Source organism: Hippoglossus hippoglossus, chromosome 1, assembly GCF_009819705.1.
Source record: "Hippoglossus hippoglossus isolate fHipHip1 chromosome 1, fHipHip1.pri, whole genome shotgun sequence".
NCBI classification, from domain to species: Eukaryota; Metazoa; Chordata; class Actinopteri; order Pleuronectiformes; family Pleuronectidae; genus Hippoglossus; species Hippoglossus hippoglossus.
In genome coordinates, this window is record NC_047151.1 from 25,226,353 (window position 1) to 25,254,159 (window position 27,807).

The 27,807-nt window shown below is 41.3% G+C and overlaps 2 protein-coding genes across 2 annotated transcripts in view; one reads left to right on the forward strand and one right to left on the reverse strand.

Annotated features, from left to right (window-relative positions):
- Positions 1 to 469: 469 nt before the first annotated feature.
- ears2 (glutamyl-tRNA synthetase 2, mitochondrial) lies at positions 470 to 5,886 on the reverse strand. The gene is made up of 10 exons (XM_034591529.1): positions 5,514 to 5,886; positions 3,866 to 4,021; positions 3,571 to 3,760; positions 3,313 to 3,463; positions 2,737 to 3,058; positions 2,503 to 2,611; positions 2,205 to 2,358; positions 1,595 to 1,725; positions 1,359 to 1,494; positions 470 to 737 (listed from the first exon to the last, which is right to left on the reverse strand). Exons 1-10 carry the CDS (start codon positions 5,677 to 5,679, stop codon positions 642 to 644), a joined length of 1,611 nt encoding a protein of 536 aa, XP_034447420.1. The 5' UTR covers positions 5,680 to 5,886; the 3' UTR covers positions 470 to 641.
- A 1,994-nt stretch (positions 5,887 to 7,880) lies between these two features.
- LOC117765140 overlaps positions 7,881 to 27,807 on the forward strand; it is a 30,593-nt gene continuing 10,666 nt past the window's right edge. The window contains exons 1-41 of the mRNA XM_034591455.1: positions 7,881 to 7,932; positions 11,533 to 11,636; positions 12,640 to 12,658; positions 12,790 to 12,826; positions 14,527 to 14,649; positions 15,130 to 15,329; positions 15,403 to 15,506; positions 16,664 to 16,776; positions 16,985 to 17,392; positions 17,713 to 17,787; positions 17,876 to 18,117; positions 18,494 to 18,575; positions 18,710 to 18,853; positions 19,292 to 19,494; positions 19,580 to 19,689; positions 20,280 to 20,395; positions 20,490 to 20,660; positions 20,743 to 20,774; positions 21,293 to 21,390; positions 21,519 to 21,541; positions 21,667 to 21,688; positions 21,777 to 21,804; positions 21,883 to 21,967; positions 22,061 to 22,207; positions 22,308 to 22,519; positions 22,990 to 23,090; positions 23,199 to 23,317; positions 23,422 to 23,598; positions 23,681 to 23,712; positions 23,803 to 23,900; positions 24,875 to 24,897; positions 24,987 to 25,008; positions 25,110 to 25,137; positions 25,217 to 25,301; positions 25,396 to 25,542; positions 26,040 to 26,251; positions 26,366 to 26,469; positions 26,656 to 26,774; positions 26,869 to 27,024; positions 27,184 to 27,398; positions 27,560 to 27,645. Of these exons, the coding sequence (XP_034447346.1) occupies positions 11,585 to 11,636; positions 12,640 to 12,658; positions 12,790 to 12,826; positions 14,527 to 14,649; positions 15,130 to 15,329; positions 15,403 to 15,506; positions 16,664 to 16,776; positions 16,985 to 17,392; positions 17,713 to 17,787; positions 17,876 to 18,117; positions 18,494 to 18,575; positions 18,710 to 18,853; positions 19,292 to 19,494; positions 19,580 to 19,689; positions 20,280 to 20,395; positions 20,490 to 20,660; positions 20,743 to 20,774; positions 21,293 to 21,390; positions 21,519 to 21,541; positions 21,667 to 21,688; positions 21,777 to 21,804; positions 21,883 to 21,967; positions 22,061 to 22,207; positions 22,308 to 22,519; positions 22,990 to 23,090; positions 23,199 to 23,317; positions 23,422 to 23,598; positions 23,681 to 23,712; positions 23,803 to 23,900; positions 24,875 to 24,897; positions 24,987 to 25,008; positions 25,110 to 25,137; positions 25,217 to 25,301; positions 25,396 to 25,542; positions 26,040 to 26,251; positions 26,366 to 26,469; positions 26,656 to 26,774; positions 26,869 to 27,024; positions 27,184 to 27,398; positions 27,560 to 27,645 (4,570 nt within the window). The 5' untranslated portion in view covers positions 7,881 to 7,932; positions 11,533 to 11,584. The remainder of the gene's footprint in view (positions 7,933 to 11,532; positions 11,637 to 12,639; positions 12,659 to 12,789; positions 12,827 to 14,526; positions 14,650 to 15,129; positions 15,330 to 15,402; positions 15,507 to 16,663; positions 16,777 to 16,984; positions 17,393 to 17,712; positions 17,788 to 17,875; positions 18,118 to 18,493; positions 18,576 to 18,709; positions 18,854 to 19,291; positions 19,495 to 19,579; positions 19,690 to 20,279; positions 20,396 to 20,489; positions 20,661 to 20,742; positions 20,775 to 21,292; positions 21,391 to 21,518; positions 21,542 to 21,666; positions 21,689 to 21,776; positions 21,805 to 21,882; positions 21,968 to 22,060; positions 22,208 to 22,307; positions 22,520 to 22,989; positions 23,091 to 23,198; positions 23,318 to 23,421; positions 23,599 to 23,680; positions 23,713 to 23,802; positions 23,901 to 24,874; positions 24,898 to 24,986; positions 25,009 to 25,109; positions 25,138 to 25,216; positions 25,302 to 25,395; positions 25,543 to 26,039; positions 26,252 to 26,365; positions 26,470 to 26,655; positions 26,775 to 26,868; positions 27,025 to 27,183; positions 27,399 to 27,559; positions 27,646 to 27,807) is intronic.

The following is a 27,807-nucleotide window of genomic DNA, read 5'->3' on the forward strand; positions in this document are numbered from 1 at the left end:
GCCATTATGCATCTCTCCTCGTGGTCATTTGGTTTCTTTTGGTTGTTTTGTGTCTATTTGAGGTTGTTTTGTGTATCTTTGAAGCTCTTCTGCTTCTTTCTTCATGACAATGTTTCTACACGGGTGGTTTGTGTCTCTAAATAGTTGCTTTATTCTTGCTGTGTAGTTGCTTTGCTTCTGTTAGGGGAGGCCGGTGGTACTGCAGGAAAACCCCAAGGTTTGAAGAGTGAGAAGAAAACCATATAAATACCATCAGCTGCCAATGACAGTTATTGACCTGCCTCACAAGTCCCAACAAGTTAATGAGTCAATACATCTGTGAGCTGGAGATCATCGAGAATATTTCTCTGGAGTAAAGATAATTTGCATTAAAAGAAACCAAGGTACTTCCCATCCCAGAGCGACTGGTGCCACCTGGTCCTGTAAAGTTTCCCAGCAGCGAAGAAAACAAACAGACTTTTCAACTCTCTTTATAAAATATTTATAATAATTCAAGTATTGTTTCACTGATTCCAGCTGAGTGCAGTTCATTTTGAATGTGGCTTTGGTAGAGTCAGTGTGAGGTTAAACATTTAACTCTCCACAAACAGGCCACGTCCTCAACAGGAGTTCTTCTGGGGGGCGACAGCTTGTCCAGTCTTTTAACTCGTCTCTGAGAGCAGCAGCAGTTTCTGGAAGCGATGGCTGCTCTCCGCAGGCCCCAAAGACGCCATCATCTCCGCCACGCTGGGACCTTGCTGCAGGACAGAGGGGAACCGGAGATCGGGGGGGGTGGGGGTCAGTGAAGTAATGCACAACAGACCGCGAAGCAACAGACAGTAACATCTATGTAACGCAATCACAAACAACTTCCTCTTTCCACAGTCCTGCAGAGTTACTGCGGTGAATGAGGCAGTGAAGTCGTTACTAACATTTTTAACTTTAACCTTCCCGGACCCCGGATGCAAAGGTTTCATGTTTCATTTTAACAATCAAGCAGAAACTTCTAAAAGAAAAGAAAAAAAAGCAGAAACGAAAGTCTCCAAGTGAGCTGTAAAAAAAAAATAATAAGAGGATGTTATTAGTTCCTCTGAGACTAAATCAGACTAAAGCATTACAGTGCAGGTGCAGTGCTTAAGAAAGATAAAGGAGAACATATGTGAACGTGACAAAAAACAAACATGGTCATCTTGGTTTGATTTGTTTGTTCAGGAGAAAAGTTAGAAAATCTCAGTGAGACACAGAGACTGAAACTTTGTCATGGTGTGATTTCACTTTGGGTCAGGAAAATGGATTTGGATTAAACAGTCCATTTATTTAAGTAAATACTCTTTTTAAATTACTGTCAGGATAAAAAATGAAGATGCTTCCTCGGGTACCTGCAGTCCGCTGAGAGCCAGACGCAGGAGCTTCATCACGTCTCTGTACTTTGTTGCTTTGGTCTGTTTGGACAAACGCTTCAGGTCTTTACTGAGCTGATCCAGAGTCAGCTGCTCCCCTCGCTCTTCTATTAATCTGAAAGCACAGAAACGGTCACAATCCTGCTCTAACGGCGTCGTGACAAAAGAATAGTGAAGCCCAGGTATGAGCTGATGAAGATGATGATGCCGCGTACTTCAGCATTAACAAGGCAACGTGAGGGGCTTCTGCTGTGAGTGCTGCAACCTGCTGGCTGGTGAAGGAAGGACGGACCCACAGGTACGAATAATTAGGACTCACCAGCTCCTGCAGGGAGGTTATGTGACCCTGCAGAGGAGGGAAGAGACAAGTTTCAGTCTGACAGGACAGACGGACGGACGAGAGGGCAGTAATGACATGTGACCACATGTGATCACCAGTTAGAGAAAGAGTAAAAGGTTAAACAGAAGATTACTGGGTTTGAGATTTTGTACAATAACAAACAATGTCTAAATCTTTGGAGGAAAACGCAGATGAAGTCCTGCAAATTGAGACGAAGTAAATTCAGCCTGAATTCACTTGCTTCCCCATTTTGTTTGAGTGGAAAACAAATCAGAAACCTTCTTGTTTGAGATGAGACGATTAATAGACAGATGTTATTGTGGAGAGATTTCTGCCAAACTACAATTTCCACTGGGCAAACCAGTGAGAAGTGGAAGATTCTGTGGTTTCTCCCCTTTAGGGGTTATAGATATAGAAATTCCTCCAGTTGCACAGCAAACATATAAACCCACATTTATCATGTTGATGTGTCCTCTTCATTTTACCTTACGCAGCTGCAGCACCCGTCTGATATAATCCTCGTGCAGGACGTCTTGCTCCTGGATCTCTGTCGTGTACGTCTGCTGGATTTGCCGCTGCAGATCTTTAATCAGCAACGTGCACTGATCCTCGTCTTCAATACGCTGCTGCAAGTGGATTCTGTCACGATTACAGACATTAATGTGAATAATAAAGTCTTAACGGGCAGAAATACCTTGTTGTCTGACTCCAGCGTTACACAGATGAGAGTGATGATATAAAACAGACGAGAATACACGGAGGGACCGACGGTTTCTGACTTGCCTGTTGAACTCTGGGAGTTTCTCCAGGTCTAACAAAGCAGAATGAGTTGTGATCTTTGAGGGATTGAACTCGGAGATCAGCTCGTCTATCCTCCTCCCCATTCGATTGGCTGTGAGGAAATATGACGACTTTAGACGCACGCAAATATTCCGATTACAGCAAAATATGCAGAGCTGATTTCAGAAGATCTACAGGTGAAAACCTCTCTCTCTCTGATAACTTCTCGTCACTCACTGTTGAATCCGGAGCCACAGTTGGTGGTGATATCCAGCAGAGCGTCTGGCAGGACCCCGTCCCTCTGGAAGCTCTGGACGAAGATATCCCCCTGCCTCTTGGACAGTTTACTGCCGTCTTTGTTCATCAGGAGCGGCAGATGTCCAAAGGCGGGCGGTTTCCATCCGAGCGCTCGGTACATGAGGAGATGTTTGGAGGTGGAGATGAGCCACTCGGAGCCTCGCAGAACGTGGCTGATCTTCATGTGATGGTCATCTACGATGTTCGCCAGGTGATAGGTGGGAAAACCGTCGGCTTTGATCACCACAGGGTCCCCCTCCACCTGCAGGAGAGGACAGAGGGTAGGAAACGCTTTTTTTGAGTTTCATGTTTTTCTAGAAACAAAAAACATTGGTAAGGCATGATTAAAAATTTCATAATAGGTAATTGTAAAGGCAAAAATACATTTAAAACACCCTGCAGTTATCTGAGAAACTGGGGGAATTATCTATCTATCCTACATCAGTTAGTGTGACTACCACTAAACCATAGAGACATTTAGATGCTGCACATTTCAAGAATCCCCAGAAACCCGACCTGAGCCACTTCATGACGATTCCATCCGAAGATCAGATCCTGAAAAGGCTCGACGCCGGCTTCCAGACGAAACCTGACCACATGCGACGTCCCCTGATCCAGCTTCTCCTGGACCTGGTCGGCCCGGAGGTGACGACACCTGTTGTCGTACCTGCACAGAACACAGTGAACATCTTAAAGCAACACTATGTAAGTTTTACTGAGCACCAGCACCCTCTGCAGCCACACATGGTGATTAAATCTGATGGAATTAGTCACCGTGGCGTCTGTCCACTCCTCAAAGCCTCTTTCCTCAGCAGCTCCAGTCTCTGTGGGCTGCAGAAGCAGTGGTAGGCGTCGCCGCTCTGCAGGAGCTCCTGGGCCGTTTGACTGTACAGGTCTAATCTGTGAGACTGCAGATATGGACCGAGCGGCCCACCTCGACGAGGACTCTCATCTGGAGGAACACCTGGCAGACGTGAAAATGGTGACACACGAAATGAATAAACCTCTCTTACACTGTTATTATCTGATAGACTTTCTAGTGATGATTCACAATCACAGCGTCTCCTACCAGCCCACTCCAGCATGTCCTCTATGGACTCAGCTGCTCCCGGTACCAGTCGGCTCTGGTCCGTGTCCTCCAGTCGCAGGACGAAGGCACCTGCGTATTTCTTTGCGAAGATGTAGTTGTAGAGAGCAGTTCGGAGGCCTCCAAGGTGCAAGAAGCCTGCAGCGCAAAGCATCATGGTCAGGGGGACATCGCACTGCTGAATAAAGAATATCTAAAACAAACAGTATTGGCAAATCTGCACTTCTGGTTTGGTGCTCTTTTTGCATGATTAAAGCTAAAGCAGTATTTTAGACAGTTTTTATCCTGCAGGAGACTGAGGAAAGACACAAAATGGCTCCAAATGGTGTGTTTGTGCCTCTTTGTCGCTGCTCTGTGAATCTTTGTGCTTGTTTTGAAGTTGTTTCAAGTCATTTCTGAATCTTTGTGATCAGTGTAATGTTGTTTCATATCAATTTGTGGGTATTTTCCATCTCTTTGTCATCACACTCGGCCTTTAGTGGTTTACTTACTTTACTTTCTTTAATATTGAGATTTTTCATTACTTTACAGTTTTCCCAGGGAATCATTTCATGGATCTTGATGAAAGAACAATCAGGCAGATTGAGGGAACTGACTGTTGGGCCCGAGAGGAGATATGTGCCATTCTAGTTTGAAGTGGTTGTGAGTCTCTCTGTGGTAGTTGTGCATCTTCCGTTGACATTGTGAGTCTCTCTGCGGTTGACAAGTATCTCTGTGGTCAACGTGTGTCTCTTGACAGAGCTCTTTCACTTTCAAACGAGAATCATCAACAGTCACTTTATACGTAGGCCCACGAGGTCAGGAGATCTTCTAGCCTCTGCCAAACGTATTGAAAGTAATAATGAGGCTTTCCAAGGTCAAAATGGAACCTGCAACATTAACAGGTCAACACAAAACATTCGCAACATTACAGCAAGAGGTGTAAATAATGAAACACACAGATTTCTGTAAAAGTAAGTTTTAAGACAAGATTTTAAAAGTAACAAAAGCAGAGTCAGCTGATCCAATAGTGTGTGAAACGCTGCTCCAGAGCCGGTGAGCCAGAACTGAAAAGGCTGGATCCCCTCCAGTCTTTACCTCGGACTCGGGGACAGTTGAAGGACCAGCAGACCTGAGGAGCCGGTCAGGTCTGTGCAGCCAGGAGCTCACTTATCTTTTTTAAGGTTAATTCTAAAAAGAAACTGGAAGCCAACGAGGAGAGGCCAGTTTGTCTCGTCTAGTATTGAAGCTGCTGAATGATGTGGAGCTGCTCTGTTGCTTTAAAGCTGAGGCAGGAAAAAACAAAAGGCACAACTCTCTGTATTGATGAAGGACACAACTGATCTTATTCTGGAAATATTCCCCAGGTGATAAAAAACATGACTGGACAGTTGTTTCTTACGTGTCGTTACAGGCATAATAATTTACAAAATAATAAATGTAATGTGTGGCTGACTTCATATTGGGGTCGAGGGGCCTGTGAGTGGTTGTATTTGATGAGAACTTCTGTGTTGTCTGATTTAAAATGTAACTTTAATAACCTCATACTTTTGTCCATGTATCTCTTTGCAAAAATCATTATTTTATGTTTTTATTATTTCAAAATGTACATGTGAGATCTAAACGTATAGACCGAAGCTGGGGGTCGTACCTGTGGGACTGGGGGCAAACCGGACCCGCACCTCCCCCTGAACCGGAGCCGAGGAGCAGCATCTTCTAGCGGCCGCGTCCAGCCTCCTGTGACTCCCCCCCACCACCTCCACCTCCACCCGGTTCAGGCGACACCACCGACACGACCTCAGCAGCAGAACCGACATGACGACACCACGCTGCGGTCACAGGACACGAGCCCGGGCCGGTCAACGGGCCGGTCAACGACACGTCACCTCACCGGAGAGAAACATGGCGATAAACCCGCACGACGTGAAAAATAAAGTTTTATCCTTCACGCGTTTCAATGTTTTGACTCGAACGCGATTCACGCCATTGATGATTTGACTCTTCCTCGAACCCGGAAGAAGACCGGAAGAAGAACTGAGCGAGCGCACAGCCCACACTGCCACCTAGCGGACATTTGTATTACTACTTCTGGTTTCCTCATGGGGCTGAGCAGTAAAACAATATAAATAATCACAGAAATATAAATGTAATTAATAACAAAACAATACAAATAATAATAGTGATATAAATTAAATTAACAGAAAAACAATAAAAATAATCACAGGCATTTAAATGTAATCAATAGAAAAACAACAGAAATAATCATAGAAATAAAAATGTAATCAAAAGCAAGACAATAGAAATAATCATAGCAATGTTAATTTAATCAATAGCAAAACAATAAAAGTCTTTTATATATATCACAAACAGTGCAATTCAGTTGTCTTTCCCTCATGAAAAGACAACTATGTTAGACATTTTCCCTGGTGAAGACTGGAAGCTGGTTTAAGGCCTTGGGCTGAAAGATGGTGGACCACAGGTCTTGTAATATTTTTGATGAAGCTGATCGTTCACAGTCAGACAGTCATACTAAAACCTGCAGGAACTCTTCGGGGAAGCAGCTAGAGAATTGGCTCAAGCCGAGGCTGTTGAGGGAAATGTCATATGATGCAGAGAGCTGAGGAGACTCAGAGGAAAACACCGTGCAAACTGGTTTCGACTTCTTTCCAAGTCACGTTGTCACATCTCACATCCCATGAGTCATTTCTTCTGTAAGCAAGAAAGGTTCTGCTGCAATGATTTCTAGAAAAGGGTAAATTTAATAATAAATAAATACTTTATTTCTATAGCAAATTATAAGCAAATTAAAATTATATAAAGATAAAAACTAAAAAATGTTCCTCAGTTAAACTATTCAATAGTTTTTGGGCCCTGTCAGCTTTGGTTTTCTGTCAAACGAAATTTATGTAATGTTTCTCTTTTGCTAGATATCATTTCACAAGTTTTGAGAGAAAACACTAAGATAAATTCCTAAAGTTACATCACAAAAACACACACAAAGGTTAAACACTGGTTTCTATACATTCGCTAAATATTGTTCCAACTGTAATATTTCCGCATGTATAACTGATACGACTGTTAAAGAGTTAAAATCAATCTCATTATTATATCTCATTGATTTATTATATGTCATGATTTCAGACTTGTAATCAATCACATGTGTGACACACAGTAACCTCTGAGTCGCCGGAGCCGAGCAGCACCTGTGGAACAGCTGGTTACATTTCTCCTTCATTTTCTCATTTTAGTTCCTGTTGTATCGTTCACGTCTCAGCTCCGTGTCAGTGAATCTTTAAACTGGACCAATCCATCTGTAAAATACTTAATTCACTTTGTTAGAAGCCTCAGTTCCACAAACCAGTCTAACTTGATGTGCTTGAACTAAATCTGTCTAGTCATGTGATGGGGACTTCAAGTTGTCATTTTCATGTCAAAGGTAATTGGGTAAGTATCCAGGAAGTCATTGTGATGCCACACTGTGTGTGTGTGTGTGTGTGTGTGTGTGTGTGTGTACATGCACATGCACATGCACATGCACATGCACACAAATACCAAAGTCTCAGTGTAAAACAAATAAAAACACACATGTACAGAATGAAGCACGGAGGCTGAAAATAAAGTCAGACTGAATTCACACCAATATTTATGCTACGTTAAACACAACATGGTTTATAGAGGCTTTTATTTCCACAAACAAACACCAGGGAGGTGTAACCTGCTCGACATGAACCTGAGGTAACTCGACACCCGGCGTCTCTTTCTGACTTTCTTTCCCAGGGGTGCGTTTCGTACTCACACACAAGCCGAGCGAACATGCATTCAACACAAAAGTCAAAGCAGCACTAGTCGTGAATACAGCAGTTGCAGAGCGGTTCAGGCCAAAAACGTAGAAGAGCAGGAGGCCTGGTCTGCCATCGTCCCCTGTGTTTCATCACAGGACAACACGCCCTGAGGTGAGAGGCGTCTCACTGCTGCACCTGTGCCTCAGTGTCAGGAGAGAGAGAGAGAGAGAGGGAGACTCACACAGGCACTTACAGCACCCGACAGACTCCGGCTTCACACACGATTTGGTAAGAGACTCAGCTTTGATTTCATGTCACTGGCTGGTTTTTACTTCCATGTTAGATTTTGCTTCTGCCGCCTGAGCAATCACATCAGCAGCTTTTAAACTTACCTCTGTACATACATGTCTGCTCCCATTGATTGGTTTTTAATCTTGTTTGAAAGAGTTCATAAAGAACATAAGGGCCTGGGATGAAGTCATGCAGCACAGGACCCGGTTTTACTGTGATAAATGTGAACGGATGAGGCTGATAATCAGTTGTATAATCATTTAAAGTACCAGAGTCTGCTCCTCTCTGTTGTGCGAGCGTGCGTCTAGCAACAACCTGTCGTTTGGGGATTTCAGCTGTTGGGAATAATAAGTTCTGTCTCATTACACCGGGTTTCACAGGAGCGCTGATATCCTTATACTAATATAAAGTGGGAAATAGGTGACTTTCTAGATTACCCTTAGAATAAAGAATGATGAATATGTGTCACTGATTAAATCACTGCTAATAATAAATGAAGAAGACATAAGCTACAAGTCTGACATTCAAATACGTTACTGAAGTAAAAGTACAAAAGTAGTAGAATTAAAATATTGGGTATTAGATTTGTGGCTTAAGCATCTAATTATTTTACTTTCGTTTTTTAACTCGTGAAATGTACGTGGTCAACAATTAGCATGAAAAGTAAATGAACGTCTTCTTTCATGTATGTTTGTATGTTCTTATGTCAAGTTAGAAATTAAAAAACCAAAACTTTAGTCCAAAACAGTTCAAAATGTACAATATTTGTCCACTGACAGAAGTGACATCGAATTATAAAGTAGAATAATTTGGAAAAACCTGAGCAGACGTGTTCAGTTCTGTCAGAAACTGGATTAAACACATTGAAACACACAAAACAAAAAAAAGGTGAAACCAACACATATTTAAAAAGATGGTGGCATAATATCACTTTGACATAAATGTGATTATATGTAATATTTACATTTATGATATGGGACATATTCTTTGAGAACCTTTTTTGTGATAAACGTTTTCATATTTTTCTGTGATGTAATCTCTTCTTCATGGGCTGCATGTAAAGATGGACGCCATGACAGCTCCTGTCAAAGTGAAGCCAGAGCGTCTCCCCTAGCGTTTATCACAAACCCCTCCTCCTCCTCCATGTTAATGGATGGGACATGGTCAAGATGAGTCAAAGTACACGTTGTATATATTCTTATCACACTGATATATGTCCAGATGTTCATTTTTTGGATAATCCTTAGTTTTGATTAGTTATTTGATGCTATTTTGGCTTCACTTCTGGATGATGGGAGGAAGTGGAGACTTGTCGTCCATCTTTATTTACAGTGTGTGGTCCTTTTAATGATTTCAAATAAGCTAAACTAAATAAAGATGACTTGACTTTAACTTTATACTTCAACAGAGAAACTGCTCTACAACCATATTTAAATAGATTTGATCTAGATTTAAATGTTCCTCTTCTCCTCATCCTCTTACACAATAGAATAAAAATCTCAAAGAGAGAAGGAAACGTGTTTATTCTGTGGACACGTGTGTGGAAGTGGCCGACGTCAGTGAACCGGCCTTATCGGACAAATATTTTCAAACCACTCCAGCTTTGGAGCGAGCGACGCAAAGAATCTGGCGCTGTTTGTCGTTCACCTGCCGCAGTTACAAATCTATGTATAGAATCAATAATCCTGAGCAAACACCGAACTCTTTTTTCTCCTCAACCAAATATTTGTTCTAACACAAAGGACGTGTGGGTGAAAGTGTAGGGAGGGACCTCACTATGTGTGTGGGGGGTGCATGTGTGTAGTTGATAAATACGTATAGAATACACAAAAAATATCTGTGTAATAGTAAAACATTTGTAAGACATTAGTCTCTTCCTATAAATCGCAAAGAGTTAACGTTGTCTTCATACGATCTGATTTAAACTCACTTGTTAATACACAACTTCAAATTTTCAAGAACATAAACAACAAATGATTTTCTCCTCCAGGACAACGTTGATCTTTCAGGTCCTAATGATGATGAATTCGATTTTCTATTATTCTCATTAGAATAAATCTTATCTACTGAGAAACACTTTTTCTCTGTTGTGCCATAAATTTCTTTAGAAAATCCTCATTAGACAGGAATCCTCTGTCAGTGTTCACTTATTTTGTTTCTTGTTAGTTTTCAAGCAGATTGAGAAATAGTGTGTGTGTGTGTGTGTGTGTGTGTGTGTGTGTGTGTTTATTCGTTTTTTTGTTACCTCTTTAGGACCTTTTTCAGTTTACACACTAACCTTATCAGGACCGGTTGACCTCCTGGGGACCCAGAGTCTGGTCCTAATGAGGTTTATCAGTTGTGAGGTTCTGGTGAAGGTCAGAGGGAGGATGTGACCTGTGGTTAGGTGAAGGTTTGGGTTAAGCATGAATTAGTCCTGGTTAAAGTTTCGGTTAGACAGTCCACAATGAATGGAAGTCAGTGCAGTGTCCTACTAACGTCTATGTGTGTGTTTCTTTGCTGAGTCTTTCGTGTTGCTCGGATAATTGATTTTACTACTGAAGAGAATTTTGTTCAAACATCTGTGAATGTCCATGCTTTCACAGACACACCTTTTATACCTAAAAATCTAAACCTGACATTAAATAAATAGAAGTGTTCACTCAGACACATTCTGCTGTTTGTGGCCTGATAGATTTAATGGTTGATATAACGCTCCCTCCTCTTCATCGTGCCTATGAGGTGATGTCATTGATAATAATCATAGATAAGAGTTGCGGGGGTGTTGCGGCGACGTTTAAAAAAACCCGTATTTTTCCATCCCAGTCGTGGACTCAGCGTCTCAGTGATCGCAGGTTCACGGTTCGTGTTGCAGCATTCTTTCCTCCCGAGCATCTTTTGTCTCATCACCTTTGTCCTCCTGTGGCAAAGGTCAATTTGTGCCTGGATAATATCCGACAGCCACTCCCTGATTTGTATCTGCCGCCACTGAAACAGGTCGAAGCTTTAATACACCAAGTGAATACGTTATACAACGATGACAGTGACTAAGAAAAGAAAAAGGTTTGTTGTGTAAAGAAAGGAAAAGACTATTTATTTTATATAAATTGACCTTTGTCGTTATTTCAAGGGAGCAAAAAGTGGTCTTGTATGTTCCCCTTATTAATCCACATCAAAATTGTATAAATCCAGATTTTTTATTTGGATCGGCACCAGATCACACACACTCATAGACGTCAGTCCCAGTTTTATATCAGTTTTTTCGTCAAGATCCTGAATTATTGTCTGAAACAATCTCACCACGTTAAAGAAAGAGGAAACAACAATCTGGGATCTGCCCCCTGATCTGGATCTGGAGCAAAGTTCAACAGGTTCTTCCCTGAACCACATCCTTCCAAAAATCCGCCTGGTAATCTTTGCGTAATCATGTCAGCTGACGGAAAAACTAAATCGTCCTTGGTGGAAGTGACTAATTCGTTAAGCACTTGTCGTTCTCATGCAAAGATGTTTGGTGATGTAACGTTTTTGCTCTTGTATAAACAGAATTCACGCTGTGATCCTCCTCCTAGAACCCGTAGACACATCTGTGTCACCTGCTTTCTCTGATTCCCTCCCCAGTGATTTTCAGCACAAAGGCCCCCCCCCCCTGTCCCATGAGAGTCGTCACATCATGAGATCACGCTGCCTGTTCCTTCTCATTTACCTTCTGGGAAGCGTCTTTGGTAAGATCACATTTTGAAGTCTTTTCTTATCCAGACACATAGGGAACACCTGGTGATATTCTATATTTTCTCTTATTGTCAGCTTGTCTCATTAAAAGTTTAAAGTCACATTTGATCCTGCTTTTGTCCGTGCTGTTGTAGCTCAGTGCCCCAGAGCTCAGGTGTACAAAACCCGTTAAAAACACAAAGCTATTTATATAAACCGGCCTGGAAGTGTCACTCAGTCCCTCACACACCAAGCTGCTGCAGGAAACCACAGAGTAGTCCCCTGACAAATGATTCCTACCTGAGAAACATTTCCTGTAAATCCTCAGTGCCCAGAAAACATTTAAAGAACTAATGTTCTGTTGGTTTGGCTCTATTCACTGTTTATGAGATCAAAAGCAAGTCTATGCAATCGCGGCAGCCATATTGTTCCAAGGATAAAGAGGATATAACGACAAAAGGACAATTCAACAATGCGTTTGTCCTCTTGTCAAACCTGTCGGACGTCTCCACCTCTAATTTAACCCCAAATCCTACAGTATAAGGAACAAGATATAACAGTTAATAGTGTTTGTGGGAAGGAAATTCATTGTTTTACATAAGATCACAACAAAATGTCAAAGCAACATGATTAGTTTTAACTCTGGGTACAGAAAGCAGACCGGTCCCATCTGACCTGAAGCGACAGGATGTTCACGTAGCAGCAGAAATGTCTTTTGGCCATTTTCTCCATCATCACCAGCCTTAATTAACCATGATGCACTGCAGCCTTTCGTTTTATATATGTATAACTACTAATTTAGCTCAGATGCAGATTTGTAAAGTCATTTTATCTCAATATAAACAAAATAACAGGTGTGAGAGATGCCTATTGTTCAGTCCGCTCCCTAAATTACAAAGTAAGACTGAAACCGAAATAATGTAATAATATGACAAAGACCTTCAGGAGTGAAAGTGTCCTACGTCTCTCAGGATCTCGTCTCAGCTCTAACAATCAACTTTGTCTTTTTCCCAACAGGGCAATCAAGCGCTAATAGGTAAGACCAGGAAGTTCTATCATTACAGTAGTGCATCATATTTTCTTTTAAACTTTTCTTTACAACATTATTTCCCTCTGGTCTCAATTTAATGATCACTTACTTTTATCTTTTATCTTGTAAATCTACAGAAATGAATCCTGCACTTCAGGAGAAACCTGTGTTCCGGTGAGTGAAGCTGACGCTTATTATTATTATTACAGTTTAAATCTACAAACACACACTGCACCAGAACATTTAGTTTTTTTTCCACTTATCTGCTTTTATAATCAATTCACTCCCAAAGCTACAGGTGTTAACGTCACGTCCTGATTTAATCTGTTCATCGAGGATCATTACTCAGATTGTTTCTGAAGAAGAAACGATAAGACAGCGACTTTAAAGACGTTACAAGTTGTGATTTAATGTGGATTTGGTGTGTTTTTTATTATTCTAAGCTGACATAATAAAGTGATTATAGGCTAAGTGGGTTTTTGCTTTAGCTAATGTTTAGCAATAACAGCTATTTACTTACCAATCCAGCAAAATCGTGACGATCATGAGTCAGACAAGTTCACAACAACAGGAAAATGTCTGCAATGTGGGGGGAGGTGGCTACAGAGCTGCAGAAGACGTTCAAATCCCACTGTGGAAAGTTTTTGTTTCCAAGTCGACATCTCCGACGGGATCTTCTGCATGTTTGGTTCCTCGATTTCCTCCTGGAGTTATTCTTTTTCTTCTGAAGCAACTGACTCGGACACTTTCAAACTCGTGTCACTGCCCTGGTATTCTAGGAATGATTTGAATGCACCGTTACAAAACTGCACAAAAATCCCATTCCAATGACATCAAGATCTGTTTGTACCTTGAACGCATCGTTGCCTCACTGAGATTGATCAAATGTTACCTTCACAGAGTTTATCAAAACATCTGGTAGTTTTAAAGGTGTGGACGGCACAACGCCAACACCAGAACAATGGCCTGGATGTGCCTGCGGCGAATACCAGTGCACTGGAGTCTATCATGTCGAGGGTTGTCGGACATGATGTTGTTGTGACTTGTTTGTCTTTGTTGTCTGGATTGTCGGGACCGTGAGATGTTTTGTTTCTGCTGCGTACAACTACATCACAGTTTTTATGTCTGATGAGGTGGTAAGCAGCATGTGACAGTCACCATTTCAGAGTTTACTCGTCTTTTGGAAAGACAACTGAATTTATCAGGCCCCCAAATTCATTCCTTAGAAATTGTGTAAATAATCCGGTAACCATAGACGTGTGTGTGTAGCCATGTATTGTCTGGAGCCTGTTTTCATTCAGCACCAGTGAAACAGCAACCAGCCACAATCTGTCCGGAGAATCTGTTCCCACCCTGACTTCTCATTGTGAAGCACATTTCCACACGCTCATGGATGTTTCCTGTATATAAGAAGGTTTATACGTCCAGAAACAGCTGCAGCTCTTTGACTCACCGCTGGTAAAATGGAACAAATGATCTGAATCAGCTCAAATACATTTTCTTAATGTAAATAACGCGAATATGGCATTTCTAGTTACCTTTAAGATGATCGTTCCACCCAGTGGGTTATATTACACGCTTCTAAAATAAAACGCTGAACTTTAAAACAGAGCTTTCCAGCCTTTTGTGGCCTTTGACGTCTTTAAAAATCGTGCATTGTCTTGTTTTAAGTTTCAATTGTCTACGAGTTAACAGCTCCAACAATAAGTTGTATATAATCTTTGCCTCCACCTCTGGCTGCTACCACAGTAACATGCTGCTGACACAAAGTATATCAGCCCTCCGATCAGTATTTGTACTTTAATACTCAAACAAAATCTTTCATTGCTCTAATTTGTTATTGCTCAAGTTTTCCTCTTATCATTCATTCCCAGGGCCGGGACTCCACCTCGCACTTCCTCCGCTGTGTGGGGCTGCCATCGAACGACACGGGCAGGGACCACGTGCGCAGACTGAAAGACGTGCTGGAGGCAGCGATGGACGTGTACACCTTCATGGTACGGCTCAGACAACACCACACAACACAACACCGCAGGAATGTGCCAGTGAGCACGCAGCTGGAGGAATGTCGTCTTGTGTTCCAACCTGACCAGTCGGTGCTGTAAGGCAGTTTCTCATGATGCGACAGTCAGACTTTCCACACTGTCACAGATCAGTGAGAGACTGTTCTGGAACTGGAGGTTGATTGGTTGATTGATTTTTATTTATGGATTAGCAGAAAATAAGACAAAGGAAACACATTGGATTACATCTTAAAATGAAAAAAAACACTTGTTTCCAACATGGTGCCAAGATGTCGAGACAAAAACAAACACACAAAAACACAAGAACTAATCTAAAAACGAAAAAATGTCACAAAAAAGCCCCATCAGATGTATTTGTCGATCTGTTTTATTAACTTTTCAGTTAAAATATCCACAAAATCTTCTTCCGTGATTGATTCTTTTAAATGTTTTCACATCCTTTCATCACCACAGAGGACGAGCGTGACAGGAGTGCCCGTCCTCAGCCTGCAGGGGGCTCTGGAATGGAATCCCGATGCGGACCCCATGCAGAACGAAGCCCTGGTGCAGATGTGGCTGGAGGTGAAGATCAAGCCGCTGCTGAAATCCATCACCAAACACTTCCTGACCTGCCTCAGCACCAAGAACTTCAGCTGCTCCACCTACCAGACTGTGTACGTCCATCTCTGTGTATCAGTGTGCTTCAGTGACCGCGGCAGCTTCTCATCCTCCTGTCTTTCCTTCCAGGGTGAGGGAGCTCAGCCTCTATTACTCTGAGATGGAACCAGTCAGACAGAAGTGGATCTACAGCTTCTTTATGTACCCCTTCCTGTCCGGAGACAGAGTCGCTGGTAACGTTTTTATTCCCTTACAAGTCTAACTTCTAATTAACTGGGAGAACAGATTCAAAGGTTTTATTCATCACATGCTCATTTAGTTTATGTATTGTCATACACTGATTAACATGGCCACTGTGAAATAAACAAAGAAAGTACAATTAAAATTAAAGAAAATATTGCAAAATCAAATATGTAGCATAACATTTTTTAAATATAAATAATTCTAAATCACGCTAACAAATTACATCCCATGAACTAAACAACAGAGCGACACTGAGCAAATAGTAATAAATCCCTGAACAGGAACAATGTAAATGCACTAACTAATAAAGAAATCACATAAACACTCACACGCAGTAAACATGTCTTCATATCCTACTGTCTAATTATCTTGCTGCTTTAAACTATAATATAAGTATATGAAAAACCTAATGAGTGATATTTGACGGTTTTCAAAATATGAATCATTCAGAAGTATTTGAGTCTAACTCGCACTTATTAAATTATTAATATTGTTGCTGCCAAAAATGAGTTCAGCTGCTTTAAGTTACACCTGCAAAAAGATTTTCTTCAAATTAAAGAAACTTATCAAAGAGCAAATTATATATATTCCTTCTAGTTGTCATCCAGGACTATTATGCAAACATTTTTGGAAGAGAAGAATAAAATGTGCGGGGTGCGGCCTATTGTACAAAAGCGTCATGGTATGAGTAGTGACAGATTTAAACTGAGGCAACCTGAAACTAAAGCACATTGAGAAGAGCACATACCGTCCCTCCTTATGCAACTCCATAACATCACGGATCTGGATTCTTATTTGGCTCGGCACCAATTACACAAACTCATAAATACCAGTCCCCTAAACGTGTCTAATTAAAAAACATATATATATATTCTCTGTGAAATCAAAGTAAAAAAAAAGCCTCACATATAAAAGAAAGTGTAAAATAAAATCCTATTTATCAGTATCTACTCCAACTTTTAATGCTGCATAATCCTGCAAACAAACAAACAAACAAACAAAAAATCTTTGGTCATATTCACTTTATATCACAGTAGCCTGCGTGCAGCACAGTAGATTGAGATGCTTGGATATGAGACAGTATACGATGTATTTGTTCTCCTCTGTTTTGTTGATGTGTGTTTATTCGTGTGTAATCTCTGTGCAGGTTGTGCACGTCGAAACGAGAGCAGCGAGGACTGGCTGATGAAGAATTTCGGTGCCTTCAGAGGCATGGCCCGTGTAAAGGATTTCTCCACTCTCAACATGCTCTTCAGTGGAGTGAGTTAACTTGATTTACAGGATTTACAGCCTCAGGGCACAAGAGAGCGGAGAATTCTAACAGCTGTTCCTCTCCAGAGACGTTCAGAGGAAACGTTCACCCTGTAGCGACCGGAGAACAACGTTTTGTAATTGTCCTTTTTTTTTTTTTTACATTCAAACCAAACGCAAACACTTTCCCAACCTCCTCCTCTGTTCTCATCCACAGCTGGAGGTTCTTCATCTGTTGTCCCCGGCGCAAAAGGCCGAGCTGCTGATGATGCCCGGGGTCCAAGGTTTGGACAACGGCACCTTAACGCTGATCTTCCACAGTTTGCTGACAGGGGGCCCTCGTCCCCCTCACCCTTCTCCCTCTCGCCCTCCTCCCACAATGAGCCCTGGCTACAACTGGACGACCCCTGGCCACAACTGGACGAACCCTGGCCACAACTGGACGACCCCTGGCCACAACTGGACGAACCCTGCCCACAACTGGACGAACCCTGCCCACAACTGGACGAACCCTGGCTTCAACTGGATGAGCCTTGGCCAACCCGTTACGAGTCCTAGTTTTCCAACCAACTATCCTCCACAACCTACATATAACCCTATGTCTCCACACCAAGGCATCAGAGAGGTACTGGGATGTTGCGTGAATTCTTCCAGGTCTTAAATTCCCAAATATAAAAAAAACAACAGATAAAGAAATCTTAATCTTATCTTTGATCCTGTTTATATCCCGTATACATGATATTATATGATATTATGTTATAGTATTATTTTTTTAAATAATATTTCCACATGAGTTATTACGTTTTCACTGATTCTTCTTACTTTTTCTATCCCCTTGTTGCTTTCCCCGTTGGGCCACAAAAACAAATCTCACCTCCACTATTTAATAACCACTGGTTTGTCCTGTAAAAAGATTGTAATTCACCACTTGTGTCCCACTCACAGGTTGTTAACGGGTTCATGACGGCTTTCAAACCCATCGGGAGCTTCGTTCATGAGTTTGTGTCCTTCACACGCGAGGTACAGTCGCTCACTCTGTGCATACACACATTCACACATAAACTGACGTACACATGTAAGTGACTCCTGATCTGCTGTGTTTCCCCAGAGAAACGTGTCAGAGATCAAAAGCACCACTCTGACCCAGTTCCTGCTCAACTGGACTCTGGCTGAGCTGGCAGACATGTATCGGCCGCACAACGCGTCCGTCGGCCCCGAGCCGCCAAAGTTCGATGTGACGAACGTGGAGGACTGGTACAAGCAGGTGGTGATGCCCGTGTTACGGAGGTTTTTGCCAAACTCTGGGGACCTGATGCATCAAAACATCAAACTCGCCTTCCACCAATTGTTGTAAGTCCAGATAAAATATTTGATTTTCCCTTTTATCCTGTTTAGCTCATTGTTTTTGTTTTACTTCACTGTTCAGCAGCATTAGCAGATATTTTCTAAAGAAAGACCATAAAAATAACCTTGTACTCTGCATTCCCTGCACCACAGATAGAAATTTATCAGAAAACATGACATCAAATCTATACAGATGTGTCTGTTGATGTGGTAAAATGCCATAGCTTGTATTATTGTGTCATTGGCTCCTTTTGGAGTTCTTCTGCCCCCTAGTGCTCAATTTCTTATACATGATCCTTTAATTGAGGTTAGTCTGTGTTCCTGTGTAGTAACGTGGTGTGTTATTATGTCTTATAAAAGTGTGTGTCTTGTTTCTGTGCAGCTATCTGGACCATCAGAAGGACAATGAAACCTCTGAGATCCTGGATGTTTGTAGCATCACCCTTGATAAGAGCCCGTGTGGGGTGAGGCTTGATTTTATACGTTATTAATCCTATTTTAATCAATAATGAATGATGAGAATTCCGTGTACGTGGAGACTCAGTGCTCATATTATATATATATATATATATAAATATATTTGTTTGTTTGCCGCCAGCTGACGAATGCAGTGGAGAACGTGGCCCACGTTTTACACTGCGCTGCTCGTTCCAACCTGACGATGACGGAGGAGACAATCATGAAGCTGATCATCGAGCTGACAAAACGTCTGAACTCACTGATGAAGGAGTTATCCACAACCGTGAGTATCACTCTATATGTTTATTATTCATTCATAACCATACATCTTCAGTGGTAGATGCATTTAATGGGATTTTCAATGGATCTTCAAAATAAAAGCCCTTTTCACTGTTTACAGATAGTGTTGATGTTAACACACTTTTGATGAATACAAACTTCTGCTATTATATATTATATTAATAATAATTTAGTGTCAAATAATTGTAGAAAGATGATTCCAGTCTTTTTTTCAAATTGAGCATTTAAACCTTAAGCTCGAGTTTAACATTTGAATTAAGTTAAAAAAATGAGTTTTTCAAAGCTGCATTTAATAAACTAATTTATTTAGATTTCTTTTGCCTTTATAGACAATCACAGATACAAAACTTTCACCAAAACCTTTTATTTCCGCAGCATTTTGAAATGAAAACTGAAATTTGCATTCCCCCCCCCCCCCTAGAACTTCAACCAGTTGGGCTCGGACCTTCACGAGATCTTCTCTGAGGCGGAATCTCCGTCTCTGACCCTGCAACACCTCCAGGACCCGGAGTTCATCAAGCTCTGGTTCAAGGTCAAGATGGTGCCCCTGCTGCCGGCCGTGCCCCCCCCCCTCCTCGCCTGCCTCAGCACCAAGAACTTCTCCTGCCCCGTCTTCCAAACCATGTGGGTTCACAGGTCCGAGCTGCTTATTTCAGTGCAGTACTTAAGTGTAGTAATTGTCATTTTGTGTTTGTGTCTCTATGTCCAGTGTCGCAGATCTCAGCAAACACATGAGTGTCATGGATGCTGATCCAAAGTACAGTCACACAATCTATCACAACTTCATCTACCCCTCGCTGCTGAATAAACAAACCTCTGGTAAGCAAGCTGATGATCTTCATACGGAGTTAAAGACATATTTCATATTTTCATCCAGCATCTGCATAAAAATCTCAACACGACATTCTGTAAAATAATTGGATTTATAGATGGATGTATTTATATCTTTTCCTGAGCAAAATGTATCAAAAACATACACATAGTATATAGTATTATTTTGATTACTGATACATTAATATGTAACATTTTAGTGTGTGGTTCTTTAATATAGAGACAATTTTAGCTACTTTTTATACTTCCAGTACTTATTAAGTATTTTTTTAATATCAATACTATTTTAAAGCAGCATATCATTGTTTGAGTTGCAGTTTAATTTATAATAGTAAATTGTATTTTAAAAATTGATTGTTTTTTCTACATATAGTAACTGATAAAGTAGAAATTAGTTTGTTGAATGAAATGGAAATATGCAAGTACGTACAAGTACTCCAAATTTGTACTCAGGTGCAGAAGTCGAGTAAATATCCGTAGTTACGTCTGAATTGTTCTTCCTCTTTATCAGGAATGAAATGATGATGTAATCTGGTTAATTTCAAATATATGAATTCTGTTCTGTGCTCGTGTTTCAGATCCAAACTGCCTCACGGCCAATAGCAGCGCAGAGTGGCTGAAGAAGACCTTTGGCTACTTCTCCAGATTCGCCTTCATCACTGACTTCTACAAGCTGAACCCAAACTTCTCTGGGGTAAGAACATGCAGTAAATACTTTGTCCCCTGAAGTACTTCTGGAGTGAAGCCGTGTAGTAAACTGTAGATATTGTCTCCTGTCCTGTGATCAGCTGGAGGTTCTTCACCTCCTCACTCCCAAACAAATAGCAGAGATGCTGCTGGTGCCGCTCAGGGCTCCACCGGAGAAAGATGTCGTCATCAACCGAGTGTTTGACTTCCTGATGGGGTCTCCTGAAAAGTTTGCAGGGGTCTTACACCACCTGCCTCAGCTCGCCATGATGGTAAACTCTAATCCAACACCCCCCCCCATCCTGCACATTAAACTGTAGCTGTGCTGTATGGTTAAAATATTTCATTTCTCAGGTCAATACCTCCTGTGGTGTCTTCAAACAAATGTGAGTACTTTTACTTTGATAACTTACATGATGTTATTCTTCAAATTAGCCAAGTTTACGATATCGACAGAGTGATATTGTTCAAATTAGATTTTTTTATCATGTGAGCCATGACATAAATCAACATACATGTACTTTCATGTCACAATATTGAATTTAATTATCAATTATTTATTAATTTAATTGGCATTAGAAGGTAAATTATGTGGAAATCAATGGAGAAGGTTCAGGTGTGAAATAGAGAAAGAAGGTTTTATCGATACAAAACTCAAAAGCTTGCGAATCGCTGTACAAATGTACTTATTATGAATTTATACTTATTATTAACTATTTGTTCATCTATTTGTGGGTTTTTCGCCGAGTATCTCAGAACATTGTGATAAGATTTCAGTATAATTTGGTAGAAAATTGGGTCATGGGTCTTTTTCTATATATTTAATTAACAAATTCAAAAAGTTGTGTAGTTTTGATGAGTTCTCAGGGTTCGATGTTAAATGTTTGTGTTTGTTACTCGTCAGTTTTGTGCGACTGTACGAGGCCGTTCCGTCTCTTCCTCCGGACATCGAGCCGGTCGTCTGGGCCGGAATAGACCAACTGATTAGAGTTGCACCAGATGGTCAGTCTCACTTTTTAACACATTTACTCACAATTAACTCACAAATACAATTCAAGCTTTTATCTCTATTTAAATGTTTATTTTATTGTCTAGTGTTAACTGAGTGTTTTGTGTGTCTGTTTGAACAGAATGTGTTCCAGCCAACATCACGGTGAGATCTCTTATTAAATTGGCTCAAATTATATTTCCAATTAATTAATTCATCACTTTATTATTTTGTTCTGATTATATTCTTGCAATATTTTCTTTTAAATGTATTTCATCTTTCATCCACAGTGCCCAGTTACTCACTTCAATGGTAAGAACTCAGTTTTTATACCATTTATCACTCATGACATCATTTTAAGTTCTTTTAGAGTTTTAACTTGATGTTTTTCTTTTCACAGCCTCACACGTCTGCAGACGAGTCAACAGGTATTCATATTATATTATTACATGTTTATAGCAGAACTGTTGGAACCGTCTCTGATGTGTATTTGTTGGTTTTCTCAGCTCGGACCTGGATCTTCACTTGAACACTTACACCTCTATGTCCGTCTCCTGTAATTTTACCCTGGAGAAATATGCATGTGCAAAGGTGAGTCAAAATTTGGAATAAAACAAAAATATGGTATTTGTGCAACTTGCTGTCTGTGGCTAAATAAACTAAATGACCGTGTCTGGCGTGCAGCTGGAGAACTTCACAGCCAATCAGCTGGCGTCTCTGCTCAAGTGCGACCTGCCTGGAAACAGCAGCCACTCCAAAATGCTGTGGAAGATGCTGCTCACGAAACTCTCCAACGTCCTGGACCCAGCTCTGGACCTGCTGGCCAACGCGGTGAGTCGCTTTTTAACCCTAACGATGATTCAAATGTTCAACACCTGAAATGAGTTCGAAGGATGTTTCTCGGGATTTAACCAAACGGTCTCGCTCGCAGTCGATGACCATGTTGGGTCCGTCAGTGTTGGAGGTGCTGGATGTGATCGGCGAGATCAGAGTGTCGCTGCTGACTGACGAGCAGCTGATGAACAGCAGTGAGATCAGGAAGTGGTTCTCTGGACGCCTGGACGCGTTCCTGCCGTCTGCGTCTGTGAGGTTCCTGCGCTGTCTGAGCCACAGGAACCTCAGCTGTCAGTCGTACCAGCAAATGTAAGTAATCAGGTGTGATAGGGTCGTCCTTCCATCCGTGCTTCCTATCCTTGTGAACACTTTGAGGGAATTCCTTTAAATTCAGTCCACACATTCACTTGGCCTCAAAGATGAACTGATTAGAATTTAGAGGTCAAACCGTTGCCTTGTGAACACGTTATCTTAAAAACGCCCTGAGATAATCCTTTCAAATTTGGCACAATTGTTCAGTTGGATTCAGATATCAACTGATTGGATTTGGTTGGTCAAAGGTCAAAGGTTAAGGTCACGGTGGCCTCACAAAACATGATTGGTTGGCGGAGGCAGGGAGGTCGTTTATCTTGGATGAAAGAATAACAGGGATGTGTCTCAAGTGTTTCTTCCATCCAACAATTCTGTGTTCTGATGTGAGATGTTTGACCCTTGTGACGATCCCAGCGAGGAAATCAACTTCTCAATTAAATCATCTCTGTGTGTGATTCTATCATCAGACTGCAGGTGTTTATCCACCATTTTGATCACGTGACCTTAAAACAGAAGCACGTGGTCTTGAAGAACTTCATCATCCCTCTCCTGTCACAACCTCACTCAGGTACTCGCTGCCCTGAATCACCATGAAGCTGCGACTGCTTTCAGATATTCTGTACAGAAATGTGTTAACGCCCTTCACATGCATCTCTTCATCTCCATGTTGCTCCAGGTCCAGGTTGTGTGAACGGCTCCGGAAACAGTACAGAGTGGCTGAAGAAGAATCTCGGCCCATTTTCAGCGTTCTTGTCTCTCGCTGAGCTTCTGGATCTCAACCCACGCTTCAACGCTGTAAGGGCAGACAACAAAGAATCAAAAGAATTGGCCGATCCCGGTATTGCCTTGTTATTTCCAGCAGTTGTAAACTTTTTCCTCCTTCCTTCGTGTCTCTTTAGATGGAGGCCCTGCGCCTCCTGACTCCAAAGCAGAGTGCGGAGCTGCTGGTGTCGACTCATCCTTCGCTCCTGGACAAAGAGGTCATCATCAATAAGCTGTTTGATTTCCTGACCGAGGCTCCTGAGCAAAACAAAATTCCAGAGTTCATGTTCTTCCTCAACATGTTCCTCCAAGAGGTAAAACAGAGCCCAGATCTTTGCCTTCAGAAACCTTTGCACCGCTTCTTAAAATAATCATCTGTGTTCTCTGCTTTTCAAGGGAAATCTTTCCTGCTCATCGTACAAAACACTGTAAGTTCATGTCTGATTACAGTATGTTGGGGTTTTCAGATTAATAATTAAGGCATTGTGATGTTAACTCCACATGTGTTGGTGTTGCAGGTTTACCAGAGTGGATATGGCCCTGACTGAAGTTTCTCCTGATGTAGCTTCAAACATCACCTACAGCAAGATGGTCTTGTCACAGCACCTTCCACCGGGTGAGAAACAGTCAAATCATATTTACTCACACAGACACAGTTCATCTTTTTGTGACCGACTTTATTAATCCTTTCGCCTCAAACTTTACTTTCCTACTTTCTACTTTTTTACTTTAAGACATTTCCTGTTTTTTTTATAATGACGGCACAAGTCAATGAAATGGAAATATTCCAGTTGTTTGTTATTGTTTTTGCATCCTATCCCCAAAAATTCATAAAGCACAATCTCAAACTAGAATTCCTCTCAGTAGCGCAGACACCTTCGCCAACGTTCTTATTAAATTCAATCCAGCTGCACCAAAATGTACAAACTCGTAGATCCTCTAAAAATGATCCTCTATTTATTTAACCAAGACCCATTAATTATTCCCTGGGAAATCAGTGAAAATGTCAGACAACGTAATGTTCCTGCATCAAACTTTTTGTCTGGATCTGTGCCAAAGAGTCGTGGCTTCTTTCTTGGCCCATGTTCCATCTTGCCACTTAAATTTGTGTAAATCTGTGTAGTAGTTTTTACGTTATCCTGCTGACAAACAAACAAACCAACAGAGGTAAATATCAACGTGGGACTAAATGAAATACAATCGGTTCTTTGTCATTTCTCCGTGAGAGAAGTTGTTTAATGATTTTCTTGAATCTGATGCTTTGTTCTTTTCCTGCTTCTCACGTTGACATTAGTTGGATTGTGAAAAACACAAACAAGACCTATTTTATTTTTCGTTGCATTGAGATAATGTCTGTGGCAGTTAACTGGTGTATAACACTGAACCATTTGGGTTTTTGAAATACATCTGAAAAGGTATGTTTACTGAGAAATCACAATTTACTGTGTACATGACACCTGGTAACTTAGTTAACAAACTGTTTTTTTCTTTTCTTCCTCGGAACATTTCTTTATTTTCACATCAATGCATTTTAATATGTATATTTTAACTATACCATTAAGTAACTGTCATTGATCTGTGTCTTTATAGGTTGCATCATATACAGTGGAAATGTAAGTAAATGTGTTTTTTGTATGTTCTCTATATTTTCTCATTATTTAATGATAAAAGTCACATAACCATCTCAACCTTCTTCCCACAGTGCAGCGTAACTATAACAAATGGTAAGTTCCTCTGCATATGAAATAAATGTTTAAAGTTATTAAATATTTTAATGTTTATCATCACCATGATTTAATTTGTTATTCGTCTGTTTTCTCCACAGAAACCGACATTTGTAGTGGAGTGAACAGGTGAGCTCCAGAAAACACAAACTATGATCATGTTTATAAAGTAAATATAATAATAATTCTCAAATCCTTTAAACCACAGCACGGAGCTGCAGCTGCTTCTGTCCAGCGGCAAGATGGAGGGACGTCTGTGTGACTTCGCCGTCGAGGAATTTGCTTGTGCCTCGGTAAGATTACGATATAAAGATCCTAAAAGCTGATCTCAAAATAAAAACACTGTTTGTCGGTATATTGTTTCTCACCTGCTCGTCCATCACACAGCTGTCAGCGCTAACCGCAGAACATCTGGCTGCGTTGCTGATGTGTAACCGCTCGTCAAACTCCAGTGGATCCAGACCCGTCTGGAAGCTTCTCCTCTCCAAAGCCTCCCAGGTGCTGAATGGAGCTCTGGATCTTCTCGCCAACAAGGTACAAAACAGCGGTTCTCCTCATTTGTACCATTTACAGTCATGCACATCGTTAAAATGCACAAACGTTTCCCAATATATCAAACTCTGTGTCCAGGAGTGTGTGTTTTGGGATTTGGTAAAATATTAATTTCCTTTTGTATCGACCATAAGCTGTCTGCAAAGATGGACGACGTATCTCCACTTCCTTCAAGACTGAAACTAAAATTTGGATATGGGTGCGGCCATCTTGCTGTTTTACATAATTTTGAACCAGAGTCTGTGCAGTCGTGCCATCTCATCTTTTTATATCATCAAATAACCAGATTTACTGGAAATGTTAACAAAAACGACAGAAACCATCTTTATTTGACATGTACTTTGACTTTTTACTTTTTAGTCCATGTCCCATCCACTAACATGGACCAGGCTGTGTTTATTTACCAATAGATCATCATGTCCTCCATATTTATACACAGTCTATCATACTGAGAGAATTTTAAAAATCCTTTCTTTTAGACTCTGGACCCCAGAAATCCTGCGTTGTCAATGGTTCTGGATTCCATACGAGAAATCCGATTGGACGTCTTAGACATGCTTAGCATCAACCACCCGGCGCTCATCCAGCTGTGGTTCGACCGCCGACTTCGCCCGCTCCTGTCGGCGGTTTCCCCGGACTTCCTGTCATGTGTCGTCACGAAGGGACTGAACTGCACCACCTACCAACGCATGTGAGCAGCACCGACACGTTTCCTGTGACCTTTAACCTCTTTGCTCTGATGGAAGAAATCTGAGTTGTCAGGATATTGTCGCCCTCTGCATTTATCTTCTTGTTTTTAACTCAGTCTGCAGATCTTGAGTCAGCTCCGGCCAAACATGACTTTAGCCAAGCAGAAGTCTGTCTACGTACACTTCATCAAGGTTTTCCTGACCAGGAACAACACTGAAGGTACGTGATCGCAATATCACCATAAAGACAAAGTGTCAGAGTTCAGATCAATGTTTGAAAGCAACATAAGTTAAAGTCCATAGCGATGAATGAGACATGTTTGGATCTCAGCTGCATCTCTTGCCTGGACCTTTGACCTTCATCTGTAAACAGCTTTTTAAATAAACGTCTGGTTTTGTGTTTCAGACCCGAGCTGCAGCTCCAACACCAACAACTCTGGAGAATGGCTGCAGAAGAACCTGGGAGCTTTCTCTGACCTCCTCTCGTTCCCCGAACTTCAGATGCTCTACGCCAACTTCTCAGCGGTACCTTCTGCTCCATTGAGTCTCCTGATTATTTTCTATATAACCTGTTTTTTGTGTTTATGTGATATATATGCGTATGTCTGTGTTCATGCAGTTGCAAGCGTTGCCTCAGCTGACAGTTCTGCAGCTGGCACAGATGTCCTCCACCCCTGGTCAGATCAAATCTGCTGCCGAGGTCGACATGGTGATGAAATATGTCCCCAGCCAACAGCTCGCTGCTTTCTTTGATACGTTCTCACCTGCTACCATGGTGAGTGAGCGTCATACCTACAATCCTCTGAGATTATAACTTTAAATGGTATTTAAATCAATAGAAATCAAGTAAGACTACAACTCAGTGTTTTAGAGTCTTTCTCTCTGTGGTTCCTGTTTCCTTTAATCTTTCTTTATCTGTTCTCTTCCTCTGCAGGCCCATGTGAACATGATCCCCCCGCCGGTGAGGTCGGCCATGTTGCAGGTTGTGTTTGATCGAGCAAACCTCTCCAATGACTCGGTGAGTGACTCGGCTGTGATGCCGTGGCTCCTCATTCGGCTGCAGCCGCTGCTGGTGGATCTGTTACCGCGCCACGTTGCATCGTTCTTCACGATTCTGACCGGAAGGAACTGCAGCATCGAGGAGCAGGGGTATGTCGGGATGTTTATTATTCACTTTACTTTAGCTGAATTTTTCAAATGTTTGAAGTGAAAGTTAAGTTAATGGGAAAGTGATCTCAGACGTTAAGAGCCCACTGTATATCAGAAACAAAAAAGATCCATTGCCTTATTTTTTATTGTTTCATTTTCAGAGTCATGGAACTAAATTCAACAATCTCATCTCTCAGCAATGAGACGAAGGAAGAAATCTACAGCAACATCATTCAGATGCTCAGAGGTAAAGAAATCACACCGGAAGAAAATTAGTACTAAAGAAATCCTGGATCTGCTCGTTTATCTAGATCCAGTGAAAAATGTAATGAGTTCATATTCTTGGTTCGTATCCCGCCTCTGCACAAAGTTTATGGAACCACTTTCAGTACTTTTTGACTTATCATGC